Here is a 19,005-nt window from a genome sequence, read left to right as displayed (position 1 = left end):
TTAACACAAGTTTTTGTGGTCATATTGATTTGAGGAATGCTATCCGCTATATGCTAGTTCTGAAAGACTTGTAATATATTACCATATTAAACACTCCAAGGGGTCTTTCAATAAAGGAATTTATAACCCAGTATTTCTCAACATTGATCTGACTTAGAGCCATTTTTCCTACAATGTTGAATATCCTGACATTTTGAGCAATGAGATTTAACTCCAAAATGCTGCAGATCTGCAATCTATCACATACCGTGTTACCACACTCAGTCTAAAGTAATTTTCCCCCTTTCAAATCTCATTTTTGGAGAATGAGAAACATTTCATATGGAGCAAGGTGACTTCCAGTTTTAAAAACTGTGAAACGATTGGGGTGGGAAGGTGGCTCAGTGGTAGAATGCTTGCCTTGCATGCATGAGGCCCTGGGTTCGATTCCTCAGCACCACATAAGCAAAAAGAAAAAAGCCGGAAGTGGTACTGTGGCTCAAGTGGTAGAGCGCTAGCCTTGAGCTGAAGAGCTGAGGGACAGCGCCCAGACCCAGAGTTCAGGCCCCACAACCGGACCCAAAAAAAAACCAAAAAAACAAAAAAAAACTGTGAACCGAAGCACCAAACCAGTTATTCAGCCAAGACAGAGCTACAACTAGACTTGGGAAAAGTTCAGAGATGGCTATTTGCACCCTTACCTGTCAAGTGCTTTTATTTCATGTGGACTTGGGTATGTATTTTGATGAATTATTCCAGGAATTAATTATGCTCCACCCATTATTGGATGCACTAAAGAATAACAAAAGAAATCAATCACAAGACTCTTGGTCTATAATTTAGAGTATAAACATACACAAGGAAAAACAAAATTTCAGACTTCAGAATAGGACAAAACATGATTATAAATCCTTACCTTCATAAATGTGAGCCACATGAGAGAAAACATGTGAAAATAGAATCAAGCAAAGGAAATGTTTTTTATAGTACTATGGGAAAGTAGCCATTTCATCTGGTATAAAGGAGCTGGCTAAAAATTAAGTCCTATGTTGGGGGCTGGAAAGGTGGCTCAGTGGTAGAGCGCTTGCCTTACATGCATGAGGCCATGGATTCGATTCCTCAGCACCACATAAGCAAAAAGAACAAAAAGCCGGAAGTAGCGCTGTGGCTCAAGTGGTAGAGTGCTAGCCTTGAGCTGAAGAGCTAAGGGACAGCACCCAGGCCCAGAGTTCAGGCCCCACGACCGGACCCAAAAAAAAAAATTAAGTCCTGTGGTCAGCCTTGGAGGTAGAGATATGAGTCAGTGGTAGAATACTTACCTAACATGTTTAAGGCCCTGGGTTCAATCCCCAGCACCAGGAGGCAGGGGCAGGAAGTGGGAGAGGGGGAAGAATGTAAGTTCCACCCTAGACAATCCTAACTTTGTGAAATGTATGGCTAATGACAAAACTGTTGTTGTTCACTCTTGTTTTCAGTCTTGCTACAATAGTCCAAGCCAGCTCAGAGCTACATTGCTCCCGTTTTAGCCTCCCAAGTGCTAGAATTATAGGTGTTTGCCACCATATCTGGCTATGGTAAATCTATTGAGAAATAAAATGGGCGATTTATTTACTCACTCAGTTTAGAGAACTGTCATCCACCTATTTGAAGTATTGATCTTAATTACTATTGAGCTTTCAGTAATGTTGACTCTCCACTCTACCTCTCTGGATGCTCATTCTCTCATAAAGCATGTCATGCTTTGCTGCATTGTCATTTTTATTGTTCTTTAGGATCCTGTGTTTGGCCCTCTTTGTTACTTGTAGACAACTCCAAGCCTGTATGCATAGCCGAGGTGGTCACATATGGTATTACCAGTGGTTGTGCATGGCACAGTTCTGGGGGCTATCGTCATAAAGTATCTACACAGCAGCCCTGCTCAACATACACTTGTTTTTGGATCTGTAAATCCAAGCTTCCTCATGTCAGTCACATAGGGCCCAAGTGTACATAACCCACACTGAACTCACCATCCTGTCACACTTTATTCCTCCTGGAGTCTTTGCCTTGTCACTCATCAAAAGTGAAATCAGAAACCTGAGCCTTTTTTTTTTTTTCCAGAGCTGAGGACTGAACTCAGGGCCTTGCATTTGCCAGGCTAGTGCTCTTCCACTAAGCTAAATAACCAACCCAAAGTCTTCATTTTTACAATCCATTTTTGCCCTCATATTCAGAGGCTATGCTGCTTCATTCACTCAAAACATTGTAGTTTGGGTTTTGGTTGAGACAGAGTCTTTCTATGCATCCCAGGTTGTTTTATAACTCACTGTGTAGCTCAAACAGCCTTCAAACTCCCAGCCTCAGCCCCCTCAATCCCCTTCCCAAATATTGGGATTATAGGCATGTACTACCACACTCAGGTCACTCAGAACTTTGTGGGGGGAAAAATACTAGGTACATGGTATAGTTACTTATCTTTAAATATGTTAAAGATTTTAAATTTACAGATAACTGATTTATGTTTTAATGGTATATGCCTGTAATTCCAGAACTGGGAAGCTTGAAGCAGGAGGATCTCAAGTTCAGAGCCAATCTTGGTTACATAGTTGAGACTTGTATCTCAAAATAACAACTGCTAGGCATTGTGGCTCACGCCTATAATCCTAGCTACTCAGGTTGCTGAGATCTGAGGATCATGGTTCAAAGCCAGCCTGGGCAGGAAAGTCTGTGAGACCCTTACCTTCAGTTAACCACTAGCAAATTGGAAGTACAGCTGTAGCTCAAAGTGGTAGAGAACTAGCCTCACTCAAGGACAGTATCCAGGCCTTGAGTTCAAGCCCCACAACCAACCAAAAAAAAAAAAAAGGCATATTTACCTACAGACCTTGTAGAATTGAGTGTGGGAAATGTGTTGGGGTTTTTTTGTTTTTTGTTTTGTTTTGTCAGTCCTAGGGACTTGAACTCTGGGCTTGGACACTGTACCTATGCTCTTCAGCTCAAGGTGAGCCCTCTACCGCTTGAGCTACAGCGCCACTTCCAGTTTTCTAGTGGTTTATTGGAGATAAGAGTCTCATGGACTTTCCTGCCCCAGCTGGCTTTGAGCCGTGATCCTCAGATTTCAGCCTCCTGAGTAGCTAGGATTACAAGTGTGAGCCACCAGTGCCCAGCTATGTGCTCATATTTTAATTGACCATTTTCAGAACATTTTATATCTGCTTCCCATGCAACCTCTCATAGCCCCAGTTGGGGAAAAAAGGAAAATAAAATATCAGTCAGCAGAGCATTTTTATTTATTTTTGTTTTTATCCATGTGTTTTTACCCATAACTTCAAGGAAGACAATTGCAAAGAGCAATATATAAGGCAGGATGGTACAATAGAAAATATCCTGGGCTCAATTCTATCTCTATGGCTTTCATTTACCAGCTGGCAGTTCTACACAAGCCAGACAACCTAGTAGACCCAGTTTTGTAATCCAAAATGCAAATACTTTTGTTTAGATTTGTCTATGCCTGCTATATGTCTGGTGTTTTGCTGCAGACTTTGAACTGAAATAGTTGCTGTGTCTTTTTCAAGGAGTTCCTGGGAAAGCCAGATGAAATACAAGTGAAAATGTACATTTTTGTTGTTGTTTTTTTAATATCAAGGGACACCTAGAATAGTCTCACTGTTCAGTCATCAAATACATTTCTTTTGGCAGAAAAACACACTGATTCATTTGTGGCAAAGTTTGAAACAAACATTTGGCCTAAACCTCAGTCAGCAGAAGAGTTCAAGTAGCCACATTGTCCTTTGCACAGCACTTCAGGTAATACAAGATTTTCTTTGTTGATAGGTGAAGTTATTACTGGTGTTCATTACTGTTGTTGCCTAACAAATCTTATTCCAGAGCTTATGGCCTTACCAACATTTATAATCTCACAACATCTGGATCAGGTTCCCTAGCTTTGCTGCCCACCTCTGGTGGGAGCTGTGATCTCATCTGAAGGATGGACTGGGGATATGACAGGGGGGGGTCTTTTTCCAAGCTCATTCACACAAGTCTCTTTCTGGTTTGACCTCTCCATAGCCCTTCCCCCACCACTACTCCCAGTGCTGGGGACCAAACCTAACGACTGCTTTTACAGACCAAATTGCATGTCCTCAAATTTGTATGTTGAAGCCCTAACTCCCAGTACCTCAGAATGTGACTCCATTTGGGAAGACACAGCTTTAAAAGAGGCAATTAAGTTAAAATGATTCTGTTAGGCTGGGCTCTAATCTAAGCTTTTATAAGCAGAGGAATATTGGACAGGCAGAAACACTGGGAATGTAGCACACAAAGAAAGGACCATGTGAGGTCTTGGTGAGGCACTCCCTGTCAAGAAGCTGGAGAGGTCACCTGCTAGCACCTTGACGTTGGTCTTGAGCCTCCAGAACTGTGAGAAAATATGTTTATCTTCTTCAAGCTCCTCTGGATGTGGTATTTTGTTATGGTGGTAGTCCTAAGCAAACTAATACAGCTGCCTTATGACATGGCAACTGGCCTCCCCTGGACAAGCAACCCATCAAACAGTGAAAAAGTACCCCGGGGAGAAGCCGTGGTCTTTTTATAACTTGGTCCCATAAGCAGTATCCCATAATTCTCTCTATATCTTCATCCTTGGAAGTAAGTCACAAGTTCGGTTCACAAGTTCGGATACCTAAATACAAGCATCACCAGGGGCCTGTCACGCGAGATTTTTTAAAATAAATTAAAATAGAGCATCAACAGGTAAACAGTTCAGAAATGTTTTCATGATGTAGTCAGCCTCACCACATAAACCCTGGTTAACTTAGCACCTTTTACCCTATAGATCATAGCACTGTTCCATGAAGCTAAGGTTGTTATGAGAGATAGGACAAGGTTCTCTGGGAGAAAAGAGCATTTTGTGGATTAAACAGAAGAGAATGAGTCCTTGTTGTAAGACTCATACAGTCAGGCGTCTTCCAGGAGGGTGTGAGGGGGAAAAGAGGAAGGGCAATGTCATAGATTAAAAAGCATATTCAAAAGTCAGGCACATGGCTCTTGCCTGTAATCCTAATTAAGGAGGATTGTGTTTGAGGCCAGTTCAGGCAAAAAGTTCTCAAGACTCCATCTCAACCAATAAAAAAATTAGCATAGAGGTACATATCAGTCATTCCAGCTATGCAAGAGGCATACAGGAGGACTGGTTGACTAGTCAAACTCCAATTATGTATGGAAAGTGAAAAGAAATGCGTAGCTTTCATAGTACAGTAATAAAACTGCAGAGAATCTTCTCAGCTGACAGGGTGCTGTCATTGTTCTTGTTAATGGACATACAGGGGAATAAAAGAATGGGGTAGACATGGACATCCCACATACTATGATATCCAGAGAGATGAGACAATTTAGAAACACCAGTAGATAGTAATTAAAATTATTAAAGAATTATGTAAATTTGTTTAGGTGATAAATATAAAATAGCTTACATACTCAGTAGCCTCTTGGTGAACTTCTGTGAAGAACCGTAGGATTGTGATAGTTGAACCCAAGCTTTAGTTCAAAGGATCCAGAGGACATCTGCTGTGTGTGAGCTGACATCTGACTCCCCAGCATGTCCACCGGGTTCCCCCGTGGCTAAGGCCTCTAAAATTAGTAGCACTGTCAGCTTCATGGTCTCCTGTTTGTCTAACCATCAGAGGCCAGGAGGTGCGCTCTCATCATTCCTAACCGAAGCCAAACTTCTTTCACCACCAACCCCTTTTTTTATTTCTTCGGTGATGCTGCTGTGAGGGAAGCTCTCCCTTTCCCTTTCAGAGCTCTGAGGAATAACATCTCTCAATATTAATTGCAATAATTTAGCTCCTGCCTCATTGGAACTCTGTCCTGGGTGGGCCTTTATTGTACAAGAGGAAGAAGCTGTTTCCTGTTATCCCCTGGTTGCATGATAACAAGATGACAGACTGATTCTAGGGTCCATTTTAGTTTTCCTACACCAAGTACAGTAAGCAGAGAAAGAAGGAAGGTTGGGAGGACTTCAACCTACAGTTTAAAAAAAGTTTGTATATTTCAGCTAGATGTTTTTGTGGATAAGGAATAATTTCTGAGTTACATTGTAAAATAAAAGATGTGAAAAAATGCTAGTGTAGATCATGCTCATATTTGTACAAAAAGGGAAGAGGAGCTTGTCTGAGAATGGCACACACACACACACACACACACACACACAAACACACACACACACACACACACATCAGTACCTGGCAGCTGCCTCGCTCTGAAATAAAGACCTCAGAGAGTAGAAGAGATACTTTATACCCTTTGGTATTTTTTTTTTTTTTTTTTTGGGTCCGGTAGTGGGGCCTGAACTCTGAGCCTGGGCGCTTTCCCTCAGCTCTTCAGCTCAAGGCTAGCGCTCTACCACTTGAGCCACAGCGCCACTTCCGGCTTTTTTCTTTTTGCTTATGTGGTGCTGAGGAATCGAACCCAGGGCCTCATGCTCGCAAGGCAAGCACTCTACCACTGAGCCATCTTCCCAGCCCCTGTTATTGTTTTTAAATTCATGCATTTTTAACAGTTTTTTTTTAATTTGTATTGTTTATAGTTATTATAAAGATGATGTACAGAGGGGTTACAGTTACTTAAGTCAAGTGATAAGTGCATTTCTTTTTGTTCGATGTCACCTGCATGGATCACTTCTAAACAACACAACTTTTATTTTTTGGTGGTACTGGGGACTTGAACTCAAGAGCTCATGCTTGGTAGGCAGAAGCTTGACCACTGAGCCATGCCTCCAGTGCAAATAGACTTTTTAAAGAAAAGGCCCTATAAGAAACAAAATTGAAGTTACGACATGTAACCTTTAAATTCATGCTCTAGCCGGGCACTGGTGGCTCACACCTGTAATCCTAGCCACTCAGGAGGCTGAGATCAGAGGATTGCAGTTCAAAGCTAGCCCAGGCAGGAAAGTCTCCGTGAGACTCTTATCTCTAATAAACCACTCAAAAACTGGAAGTGGCACTGTGGTTCAAGTGGTAGAGTGATAGCCTTGAGCACAGAGAAGCTCAGGGACAGCGCCCAGGCCCAGAGTTCAAGCCCACAACTAAAAATCATGCTCTATTCTCCCACCAAGTAGATCTGAGTTTTGCAGTCCTCTCTACTTTTGATCATTATAGTTTGCAAGAAAATTGGACCATCATGATAGTAATAGCTATTTATGAAACATATGTCCCAAGTGCTATAATTTTTATATAATTTTTACTTATTTCAATTTCTTCTGCCTTGTTTTAAAATAGTGAGTTCCAGTATTAATTTTCTACCACATGCCACCAGCACTTCACTCCAGAAAGGATTATAGAATGGCACTTTTCATGAGAGGTGCTTTGGATCATTTCTACCTTTGGGTTTTCCTCCTCTATTTGTGTGTGTTTTATCTCTGTTATTGTCTGTTATTCATTTTTCAGAACCTCAGCTTTTACCTTCACTGTAATGATCTTGACATCTAGGTTTCCATTGGTAAAATGTACATATTTGGTTTCAAGTAACTGAGCCCAACTCAAACATATAGGGAACGGATTTGAGTCACATTGCTAGAGGGGAGAACAAATCTTAGGATCCAAGAACCAAATCTTGCTCCATCCCCTCTGCCTTGTGTTCTTCCTCCCCATCTCACTTCCTCCCTCTTCATTTCTCAGCTGAGCTACATTGACCTCCCTATTTCCTGCTTTCTGTAGCTTCTTCCATGTGACACGATCATATGCAGGCTGAGTAGCTCCAGCCTTATTTTAATTTTTTGTTTTGTATCAGTCCTGGGGCTTAAGCTTGGGGGTTGTATGTTGTTCCTGAGCTTCTCTTTGCTCAAAGCTGGCACTCTACCACTTGATTAATAGCTTTATTTCCACCTTTTTTTGTTTTTGGTAGTTTATTGAAGATAAGAATCTCACAGATTACAAGTGTGAGCCACCAGCACCACGCTCCTCCCAGCATTTTGACAAAAAAGTAGAGAGCTTTTCTCTTTCTACTGTAGTAGAAAGAGTTCCTAAGAAAGTACCATGATTGGCTTGGCCTGGATAACAAGGTCACCTCTAAAAGCAATTGGTATGGTCAAGGACATACAGACTTTGCCAGGTCTGGATCTCTGGCCCACTTTTAGGATCAAAGAGGTATGGGACTAATATTTGCAGTCTGGCCATAATAACCTGTTTGGAATCCAGGCAAGGGAGGACAAAGTTTCCATAAGGAAGTTGTATGAGTTAACTTTTTGTGCCAGTAACCCAAGTACCTGACATAAACAAAGGAGTCAATATTTATTTCGCTCACAAGTTCAGAGGTATCCAGCCATGATGATGGGGGAGCTTTTGGTGTGGCAGAACAGTTCATGTCATGGCAGCCAGGAAGCAGCAGAAAAGGAAATGTAGGGAGGCCCAGGAATACCTACCCCCTCATTTACTTCCTCCAACTAGAACCCTCCCACCTTTCATCACCTCTCAATAAGGTCATCATAATATGAATCCATCAAATTATTAATCCATTCATTGGGTCCTCAGGATCTAGGAGCTCCTTAAACAATTAGGCACACCCATCTCCTGCCCAGAGGAGTGCTTTACTAATCACCTGGGTGTGGCTCCATCCTGTCAGGTTGACAGTGAAGATTAACCACCACAGAAGTCAAAGGGGCTGAAACCATAAGTAGCTAGAGTGATGAGGGATACAACAAATTCGTCTAGTACCCATTCTTCTTAGTTTATTGTTTACAAATATGGGGCAAGTAAGACAGTGCCCACCCTAAGCACTTCATAGGCTGTCTGGAGCCAGAGTGATAGGGCCCTACTTACCAGGAGTCAATATGTATTTTTTAATTGTAGGAAAATATATGTAGCAAAACTTGGCCATTTTACCTTTTTTTTAATCTTATTTTTTAATCTTATTTTAATTTTAAATTATTATAAAGGTGATATACAAAGGGATTACAGTTACATAAGTAAGGTAAAGGAGTATATTTCATTTTGGACAATGTCACCTCTCTCTCTTTTTTCCCCCCACCAGTTTTACCCTCTTTCCCTACCCACAGGTCGTATAGTTCCTTTTCAACATAGTGTCCAGTGAGTACCGTTGCTGCATTTGTTCACCCTTTGTCCCTCCACTTCTGTGCTCCCCTCACGCTCCCCATCTATGTGCATTAAACACATTCCTACTGTTATGTAGCCATCACTACCGTCCAGCCCCAGAACTCTCCATCTTGCAAAACTGCACCTCTGTACACACTAAATAATAATGTCCCACTCCTGTAATGACAGAATATCTGTTCAAGACCCTGCTTTAATTTTTTTTGGACAGGATATATTCATAGAATTGGAATTACTGGATCATGTAGTAATTCTCATTTTTTTCAGGACTGCTTACCATAGGGCTGCCACATTTTATACCCACCACCAGGGCACAAGGCTTCCATTTCCCCCACTTACAAAACTTGTCACCCTTATTTTTTTTTTTTTATGGTAGCTATCCTAATAGTGTGAGGTAGCTTTAAGTGCTCTTAAGTTGACCTCTGGTAGCTGAGATAAAACTAATGCTGCCAACAGAATCAGCCTTGTGGGTGAACAAGACAGACAGAGAGAGCCACCTTCTCATAAAGATAGCTGTTCGTGCTGTGAGAGGATAGCCCCTGCCAGGAGAGAGTGTGAGGAGGAGCAGGCAATCCCAGGACAAGGAGGAGCCCTGGGGAAGCCCAAGAGTGACCTCTGGATAGGAACCATTGATGAGCTCAAGTGCTGAAAAGGAAGACTTTGTGTGTGCCGGGGTATACCAGTCCTGGGGCTTCAACTCAGGGCCAGGGTTCTGTCCCTGAGCTTTTCCATTCAAGGCTAGCTCTCTACCACTTGAGCTACAGCTCTATTCTGGCTTTTTAGTGGTTGTAGATGAGCGTCTCATGGCCTTTTCTTCTTGGGCTGGCTTTGAACCACAATCCTCAGATCTCAGCCTCCTGAGCAGCTACGATAACAGACATGAGTCACTGGCACCAGGCTGAAAGATGACATTTTTTTACATTTTTTAATTATTATTATCTTTAAGTAGTTGTACAAAGAGGTTCCCATTGTACAAAATAGTATATGAATACAAGGTGTCTGACATTGTCACCCATCACTCCTAACGAAAGATGACTTTTTTTTTTTTTTTGGGTCCGGTCGTGGGGCCTGGACTCTGGGCCTGGGCTCTGTCCCTCAGCTCTTCAGCTCAAGGCTAGCGCTCTACCACTTGAGCCACAGCGCCACTTCCGGCTTTTTTCTTTATGTGGTGCTGAGGAATCGAACCCAGGGCCTCATGTATGCAAGGCAAGCGCTCTACCACTGAGCCACCTTCCCAGCCCTGAAAGATGACTTTTTAACTGTGAATAAAATACTATTTTTTTCATATGACTAATGCTCTGTAGTGCCCTTTATAATGTTCACAGTGCTTTTGTGCGGACCAGTTTACTTAACTCTTCCAGAAATGGAGTGAAATGAGTTACTTCCAAGTTACAAAGAAATGGGCTGGGAAGGTGGCTCAGTGGTAGAGCGCTTCCCTTGTATTCCTGAGGCCCTGGATTCGATTCCTCAGCACCACATAAACAAAAAGAAAAAAGCTGGAAGTGGTGCTGTGGCTCAAGTGGTAGAGCGCTAGCCTTGAGCTGAAGAGCTGAGGGACAGCGCCCAGGCCCAGGGTTCAGGCCCCACGACTAGACCCGCCCCCCCCCCCCCCAAAAAAAAAGCAAAGAGAAACTGCAGCCCTCTGAGGTCATTGTTAGCACCGCGTATGTAGCTTCTCATAGTAGTGAGTTTGGATGCTGATGGCCAAGTAGGTTCAGAGGTAGCCTTACATCTATCCCTTTAATATTTCTGGAACCTGTTAGCCCTGGCACATGCCATCTTACTCAGTAGCCTTTGGCGGTACAATCTACTGGCCCCTCTGAGCTAAGGGGAACTTGATGGCCTGCAAGCTTATGCTGTGATTTTTGAAACTGTAGATCGTGATCTGATCGTGGGTCATGGAGTGACTTTAGTGGGTCACGTGTAGACTCACTCGAGCCAGTGGTGCTTGTCCCCTCCCTGTGGTGTCTTCAGCAGCTTTGAGTTATTTGAACCTGCTTGTGGAAATCAGCCAACAACACAAAGTTGGAACTTTTGTTTGTTTTACCACTGACAGTTAAACATTTACTTAGCACACCTCAGGCCACAAACCATCAACTTCTTGCTCCCTCTCAGTGGAACCAAATAGAATAGAAAAAAAAAGAGTCCATATTTAATAATTAAGTTTGCAAGATTTCTGTTTAAGTAATGATATTTATATGTGGGTTAAATGACTACATAGGATGTCCTCTTTAACTATGCATTAACATACAAAAACAGTTCAAAAGTTAGTGGCCAAGCGGGGTGCTGGTGGCTCACACTTGTAATCCTAGCTACTCAAGAGGCTAAGATCTGGGGATTGTGGTTTAAAAGCCAACCCGGGCAGAAAAGTCCCTGTGAGAAAAGTCCCAATTAACCACCCAGAAAACCAGAAGTGGTGCTGTGGCTCAAAGTGATAAGAGCAAAAATGGCTCAGGGACAGTGCCCAGGCCCTGGGTTCAAGCTGTACAACCAACACACACACAAAAAGTCACTGGCCAAAAGGCCTTTCATTTACTTCTGACATCCTTCAGGCAATTGAAAGGACTTTTCTGATATTCAGGCCTAGAATAGGTGCCCAGCATCCTCCATTCACATCATATCTTGTAAAGGAGAATGGAACCTCCTGTAGTTGAACTACAGGAGTTTCTACCAGACTAACACTTGCTGCTTCAGAATTGATTAAATCTCTACCCACATCTGTCTAATCTTTTAAACTCAAAGCAAAACTCAGAAACCCCACCAAGGATTTTCTACAATAAGCAGAAAACAATTGTTAATATTATTATGGTCTAAAGATAAGTTGCTGGTATATAGCAAAAATTAGCTTAAGGCCATAGTGTACTCTAACACATTATCTGAGCATTCTCATAAACTCATTTGTGTGTGTGTGTTTGTGTGTGTACACATGTACGTGTACATGTACACATGCACTTATGGGTACGTGTTCCATCCCAGAGCTGGAACTCAGAGCCTAGGTGCCATCCCTTAGTGTTTTGCTCTTTGTTTGTTTGTTCACTCAGGGCTACAACTATACCACTTGAGCCATACCTCTACTTCCAAGTTTTTGGTAATTTATTGGAGATGAGTATCACAGACTTTCTTGCCCAGGTTGGCATTGAACTGTGATCCTCAGATCTCAGCCTCCTGAGTACCTAGGATTACAAGCATGAGTCACCAGTAGCTGGCCTAAGAAACTTTTTTTAAAAGAAAGAATTGTTTCATAAAATAAATCACTTACCCTATAATAATTTCTTTTGTAAATCTAGAGTTTATATCATATAGAAATGGAGCTCATATCCTTAGATAGATTGTGCTTCAAAAAGCATGGTGGTTAGACCACAGATTTAGATCCCAAAAACCTTTATTTAGATCAACCTTACAAACTTTAAATTTCCATGAAAATGTAATTATTGAATATTCTCATTGAACAACAAAAATGGTCTCCCCTTAAGAAACTACTTCTTCCAGGTACCTGAAACTCACGCATGTAATCCTAGCCACTAGAGAGACTGAAATCTAAGGATTGAAGTTCAAAGCAAGCCCAGATAGGAAAGTCCATGAGACTCTTATCTCCAGTTAATCACAAATTAAAAAAAAAAAAAAAAGAAGCGGAGCTGTGGTTGAAATGGTAGAGCACTAGCCTTGAGCACCATAGCTCAAGAGCAGCAGCTAGGTTCTGAGTTCAAGCCCCAGGCCTGGCGTGCGCACATGCATGCATGCACGCATACACACACACACACACAGATATTAGCAACTTACATGTAGCTACAAAAAAGAATACCTTTCACTGTGCAACATTTGAAAGTCATTCAATAATTTATCTCTCTCTCTCTGTTCCATGATATAATTTTATTATGTATGTTTACTGGTTTCTTATAACAAGAAAATGGGACACAGTAAGGGAACATGTTGTCCTCCATATCTTCAAAGATAAATTATATTCATTTTTCTTAGGAGAATTGGACTCAGTAAGGCATGATGAGGTACATGCCTATAACCCCAGGTAGAGGCTGGAGGATCTTGAGTTTGAGGCTAGCCTGGGATACATATGAAGACCCTGTCTCAAACAAAGGGAAAAATAACTACTTACAAAGCAGTAGCAATGGAATTCTTTCATTTTTTAATTAACATTATTCAAGACTCATTTGCAGATAGAAGGTAAATCTTCCCCTAGGTAGACACTTGACCTAATGTTGGTTTTTGACATCTGTGACTTGAACCAGGGGTTTGGGTTGTTCGTTAGGAATGACCACGGATGTCTGGGAGCACATGTAAGTTGGAGCTCCGGCTCTGCTGCCATGGCCAGCAGCCTGTGCTCCCGTCAGCTGCATGTCAGCTACCCCAGGGCTGCCTTTGCGCTGAACAAACCTGTTGCAGCTGTGCCTGGCGCCTTTATGTCACCCAGGCAGGGTTTCATGAAATGGATCTGCTGTTCTGGTGCCTGTGTTGTTCATTCCTCTGCTGGAGCAGTGCCCAGGAAGGTAAGGGGGCAGCAGGTTAGCCTTCACTCCCCAGCTGTCCCTTTCTACTAATGTCACCAGAGTATAAATAGATTGATTTGCACAGTATAGTTTCTATTGAACCTTTGCTGCTCATAGGGTAACACTGCTATTGGTCATTTTCCCCCATCTATCAGCAGACTATATACCAAGCAGCTCCCATGTAAATATTTACAAGCAAAAGGCCAGGTGCTTCAGGTCATGTGAATATTTGTAAGATGTAGTCTCTGCACTTAAAAGAGTATGGCAAAAGAAATGTGACAGATGAAAGACAGAATCTCTCCCTTTGTCCCCCCAAAAGTGAATGAAATGATAATTCAGATCATTTTGGAATGTCTGATCAGCATATCTCTCAGACACTCAGGCCTTCAGAGAGAGCATGAAACGTGACTCTGCTCTTCCCTCAGCAGCTCTCTATTGCCAGGAGATCATTGTAGTGCAGTTACCTTAGCAAAGGTTGGTAAGAATGTCTACAAATGCTGTCATCCCCTCCTGTGGCCCTAAACACAATCAGGTGCTTATAGAGCAGCAGATTAGAAGAAAAACTGGGTTTATGGGATTGTTGATGGTTGCCAAACCAGCATGATGTGTTTTATAGGTGCTTTAAGGTTTTAAAAAGTAATTCTGAATATATTTTTTATGTTGCTTATTGTCTTTAAAATTCTGAGTATTAATGATCTGAAATCTCAAAAATACATAGACTGGCAAGCTATAATTTAAAAAAAAAAGAAAGACAACCATCTGATGCCTCCAAGAAACTCACCTCACTGGTAAAGACAAATGCAGGCTTAAAGTAAACGATGGGGGGAAAAGGCAAGTGGTATCTGACAGCAGTTAGGAACAGCCATATCATATCTGACAAAGTCACTTAATATTGATTTAAAAAAAAGGAGGACAATCTACCAAAAGGATATACACAAATGTTAGCACACCCAATTTCATCCAACAGTGTCAGGTGATTTAATATCCCATTCTTGCCAAGAGATAGATGCATCCCCAAATCAGTAAGGAAACTTCATAATTAAACAATATATGGTAACAGACATCTACAGAATACTCTACTGAAAAACTCCAGAACATACATTCTTTCCAGCCTACAGAACTTTCTCCAAAACAGATATTTTAGGACACTAAGTCAGCCTTAACAAATGTCAGAAAAATGAAATGATTTTCTGTACATTATCAGAACACAGGGGAATCAATAGAAAAAAAGGTATACATAAGTGTTAACATATAAATTTTTAGATTGATTTTTATGTTTCCGTGAAAAATGACACCAAAAACCTCTTAGATTTGATGAACACTTTTGGAAAATAGCAAAGCTCAAAAATTAGTAGATTTTCTATATACTCATAATGGGAACAAAGTCAAGAAAACTGTTCTATCCATAGCCTCAAAAAATAATAAATACCTAAGAATAAATCTAAGGAGATGGAAAACCTAAAATTTGTACTTAAAATTATACTACAAGACCATAGTAATAAACAATTTTGGTGCTTACACATATAGATCCAGGTAAAGAATATATACTACCCTGGGGGGAACCCACAAGGCTTCAGCCATCTAATTTTTTTTACTAAGATGCCAAAAGCACAAATGGGGCAGAGACAACTGAAAATCCACATATAGCATATTCCTCTATCTAGTTCTGAACAAAAATCAGTTCAAAGTGGATCAAAAATCTTTTCTGTGTATATTTGTATGTGTTTGTTCATGCACATGTACCATAAACTAGGGTGGATTTAAGATCTTAATGCAAGACCTGATACCTCAGAACTAGTAGAGGAAACAGAGAAAATACTAGAAGATGCAGGCATAAGAAAATAAATACCCCCTAAGATATGTATTCAAATGTTTTTTTTTCTTTCATGCGATTGTTTCTAACACATTTATAAGATTATTTCTTTGTTGCTTTGTATGTCCCTCCCCTACGGTATAACCCCTGCTTTCACTGTATTTGATGTCAGTATAATTTGTGGAGGGGAAGGGAAAAAACAAATTGTTTAAATAGGGATACAGGTGGACCCATTACAACAATGAGATGGACAAGTAGTTATGTCGAAAAACGAACTTTACAACTTTGGTGGGCAGGGGGGAGGAAGAGTGGGGGGGGGGGGGAGATGGGAAGGGGAAACAAAGGAGGAGGCTACAATGCTTGATAAGAAATGTACTCATTAGCTGGGCGCTGGTGGCTCACGCCTGTAATCCTAGCTACTCAGGAGGCTGAGATCTGAGGATCGAGGTTCAAAGCCAGCCCGGGCAGGAGAGACCGTGAGACTCCTATCTCCAATAAACCACCAGAAAACCGGAAGTGGCAGAGCGCTCAAATGGTAGAGCGCTCACCTTGAGCTGAAGAGCTGAGGGACAGTGCCCAGGCCCAGAGTTCCCCACGACCAACAAAAAAAAAGAAAGAAATGTACTCATTATCTTGCCCGTTTTTTTTAATTAAAAAAAAAGAAAAGAAGCACCAAAAATAGCAAATGGGATTGCTCAAATGAAAATTTTCTGCATATCAGCTGGGCACCACTGGCTTACACCTGTAATCCTAGCTACTCAGGAGGCTGAAATCTGGTTTACACCTGTAAGACTAGCTACTCAGGAGGCTGAGATCTGAGGATTGCAGTTCAAAGCCAGACCAGACAGAAAAGTCGGAGAGACTCTTATCTCCAATAAACTATTCAGAAAAAGCCAGAAGTGTCTCTGTGGTTCAAGTGGTAGAGCGCTAGCCTTGAGCATAAAGAGGTTCAGGGATAGTGCCTAGGCCCTGAGTTCAAGCCCCAGGACCTACCAAAAAAAAACAAAAACACAAAACTTTCTGCATATCAAGGAAACAACTATTGGAATGAAGAAACAACTCACAGAATGGGAAAAAAATCTTTGCCAGCTATTCATAAGATAAAGGATTAAGAGCTGGGAAGGTTGCTCAGTGGTAGAGTGTTTGCCTTGCAAATGGGTTCCATTCCGGAGCACCACATGAGCAGAAAAAGCCTGAAGTGGTGCTGTAGCTCAGGTGGTAGAGCGCTAGCCTTGAGCTGAAGAGCTGAGGGACAGTGCCCAGGCCCAGAGTTCAGGCCCCATGACAAAAAAAAAGATAAAGGATTAATATTCAGAGTATATTAAAAATTCCAAAAATTAAAGACCCAAAGAAATAACCGTATTAATAAGTAGACAAACTTAAACAAAGCATTTTGAAAAAAAAAGTTCAAATGGCCCATAAATATATATATGATTCCATTTTTAGCCATAAGAGAAATAAAGTCAAAAATGACATTGGGATTCCATTTTTATCACAGTCAGAATGGGTGCCATCAAAAAGACCAACAATGACAAATGCTGATGAGGATTATACACTGTGTATATATACTTACACACTTAAACACTGTTAGGAGTGCCCATTAGTGTAGCCACTATTGGAATCGGTGTGGAGGTTCCTCGAGAAACTACAGTGAGAACTACCATATGTTCCTGACATGCCACTCCCAAGCATATATCCCAAGTTAGGTAAATTGGCACAAAATAGAGACATCTGCATACCCATATTTACTAGCAGCACTATACACCGTAGCACTGTACACTATGGGATCAATCCACCAACCCAAGTGCCCATCAAGTAATGAATGTTGTTCCTATTTTTTATGTGGTATATAGAGGTCATGATAGGCAGCAAGATAGCATCTGCCAACAGGGTCATTCAAGTAGTCAAGTCCAAATCCTCATTAATTAGGTTCCCTGAGAGAAGGCACAATCCTAAACTGCAGTGCATGAAACACTTTGAGATCACAGGGTCCCCATCTCACTCTTCTCTAGTCTCCATACATTCAAGCGAAGTAAACCAGTAAACCACCCAGATTTACTGCATCACACCCACCAGACCATGCGGAAGTATTAACACCATGACCTCAGACACACAATGAAACTTGTAGCTTGAGAAGAAACGGGATCTGCCCACACTGGACATACAGACCAATCATTATAACTGTTGTTTGCTATCAGACAAAAGAATTAGCTTTACAATAAAGGACTTCCAAAATGACAAGTAACAAATGTATATATAGTAAGCAGCCTTCATAAATATTCTGCAAAAAGAATATTAGCTTCTCCACAAGCTTACCTAACCTTATAGTGTACATTTTTAATGTTAGGCTATTAATTTATTCCTAATTATGAGGCATTACCAGTGATGAACTGTTGAAGCACAGGGTAACTTGTAAATTACTGTAGGTTTTCCATAATTTCACTTTTCTTTCTGTTTCTGTTGGATCTGGAAGGAATCCATAGGCAGAATTATTACTTTATGAAGGTGATTTTCTTGAAATTAGATTAGGACCAGTGAAATAGTATCTCCATTATATGTTCTTGAGCCCAGGAGTTCAGGACCAGCCTGAAGAACTCAATGAGGCCCTGTCTCTTGAAAGTAATAAACTAAAATAAATCCTTTTCTCCCAGAAAAAGAAGAAAATGTCCAAAAAGCAATGGCAGAAAATGAATGTTTCAGGAAGGTTTCCAACAAAATTGGTTTAAATTGAGCGATGTTCTTCAAGGGGAACGTCGCTGACGTCCCTATAAAGGAATAGAAGCCACCCTCTTCTCTCAGTCAGTGGTTGCTGTTCTTTTTTTCAGATCCCACTCACACTGACAGATGAACCACAGACACCGGAAGAACCCATTCGCTGCTCCTGGGTGCGAGATTGCGGGCAAAGCATCCACCAGCATGGCAGGGGTCCATGGTATTATTTTGCGGCCTCAGAGTCCCCAAGGCCCTCAAGCAGAAGTGGCAGTAGATGGTTGCCATCAGCCAAGCCAGACTTGTACTGAAACAACAGGAAAGCACATCCTCTGAGCTTGGATGGAACTTGGCAGTGGGGACGCCGAGCTGCTGCACTCACCCACATCAGCACATACTTATTTTACCTCCCCTCACCCCCCCGCCCCAACCTGCTTAGGTCTTTGTACCTTTCCTGCTGCTGCACAGAGATGATATAAAAGAGGCTCTTTGGCTATTTGCATTTTGCTTCCTCTTCTTTTCCAGATTGCACTATTAAGTTTCATTTTCTATGTACAAGCTTAAAGTCTCCATATCATTATTTATCAGAGCTGTTCTTCCCTTTTCAGAGGGCCGGGGGGAGGGGAGGCACACACCACAAGTTCCCCAGCGCATGGAGACAGGGTGGCATGCTGCTGGTGTGAGCCACGCTACAGGCAACCCTGTGGAATTACTGATTTCTAAGATTAATAAAGTAATTCGATTTTTATTTTCTTTTTTTTCCATTTACTAATTTCCTAACAATCATTCACAAACAAGACTAAAACGGGACCAAATGGCCTTTTTATTTCATTGCCAATTTTTTAAACTTCATTTTAGAAATGTGCACTATCCAGAGATTTTGTTTCAGCAGATGGTCTGTCCTCCCTCCAGAGGG

General features: G+C 41.5%; 1 protein-coding gene across 2 annotated transcripts in view; it reads left to right on the top strand.

Annotated features, from left to right (window-relative positions):
* The window catches only part of Ttll5 (tubulin tyrosine ligase like 5), a 246,977-nt gene extending 228,140 nt beyond the window's left edge, over window positions 1-18,837 (top strand). For both annotated transcript variants that reach the window (XM_042692822.1, XM_042692821.1), the window contains one exon: window positions 18,206-18,837. Coding sequence is in view for 1 of the 2 variants with exons in the window: in XM_042692821.1 (XP_042548755.1) it covers window positions 18,206-18,228 (23 nt within the window). In the remaining variant the exon portion in view is untranslated. The remainder of the gene's footprint in view (window positions 1-18,205) is intronic.
* Window positions 18,838-19,005: the final 168 nt, after the last annotated feature.

This window comes from Dipodomys spectabilis, unplaced genomic scaffold (assembly GCF_019054845.1).
Source record: "Dipodomys spectabilis isolate Male_0828 unplaced genomic scaffold, ASM1905484v1 ptg000157l, whole genome shotgun sequence".
NCBI lineage: Eukaryota > Metazoa > Chordata > Mammalia > Rodentia > Heteromyidae > Dipodomys > Dipodomys spectabilis.
The sequence above is the reverse complement of the archived record's forward strand: the minus strand, read 5'-3'. Positions and strand labels throughout refer to the sequence as shown.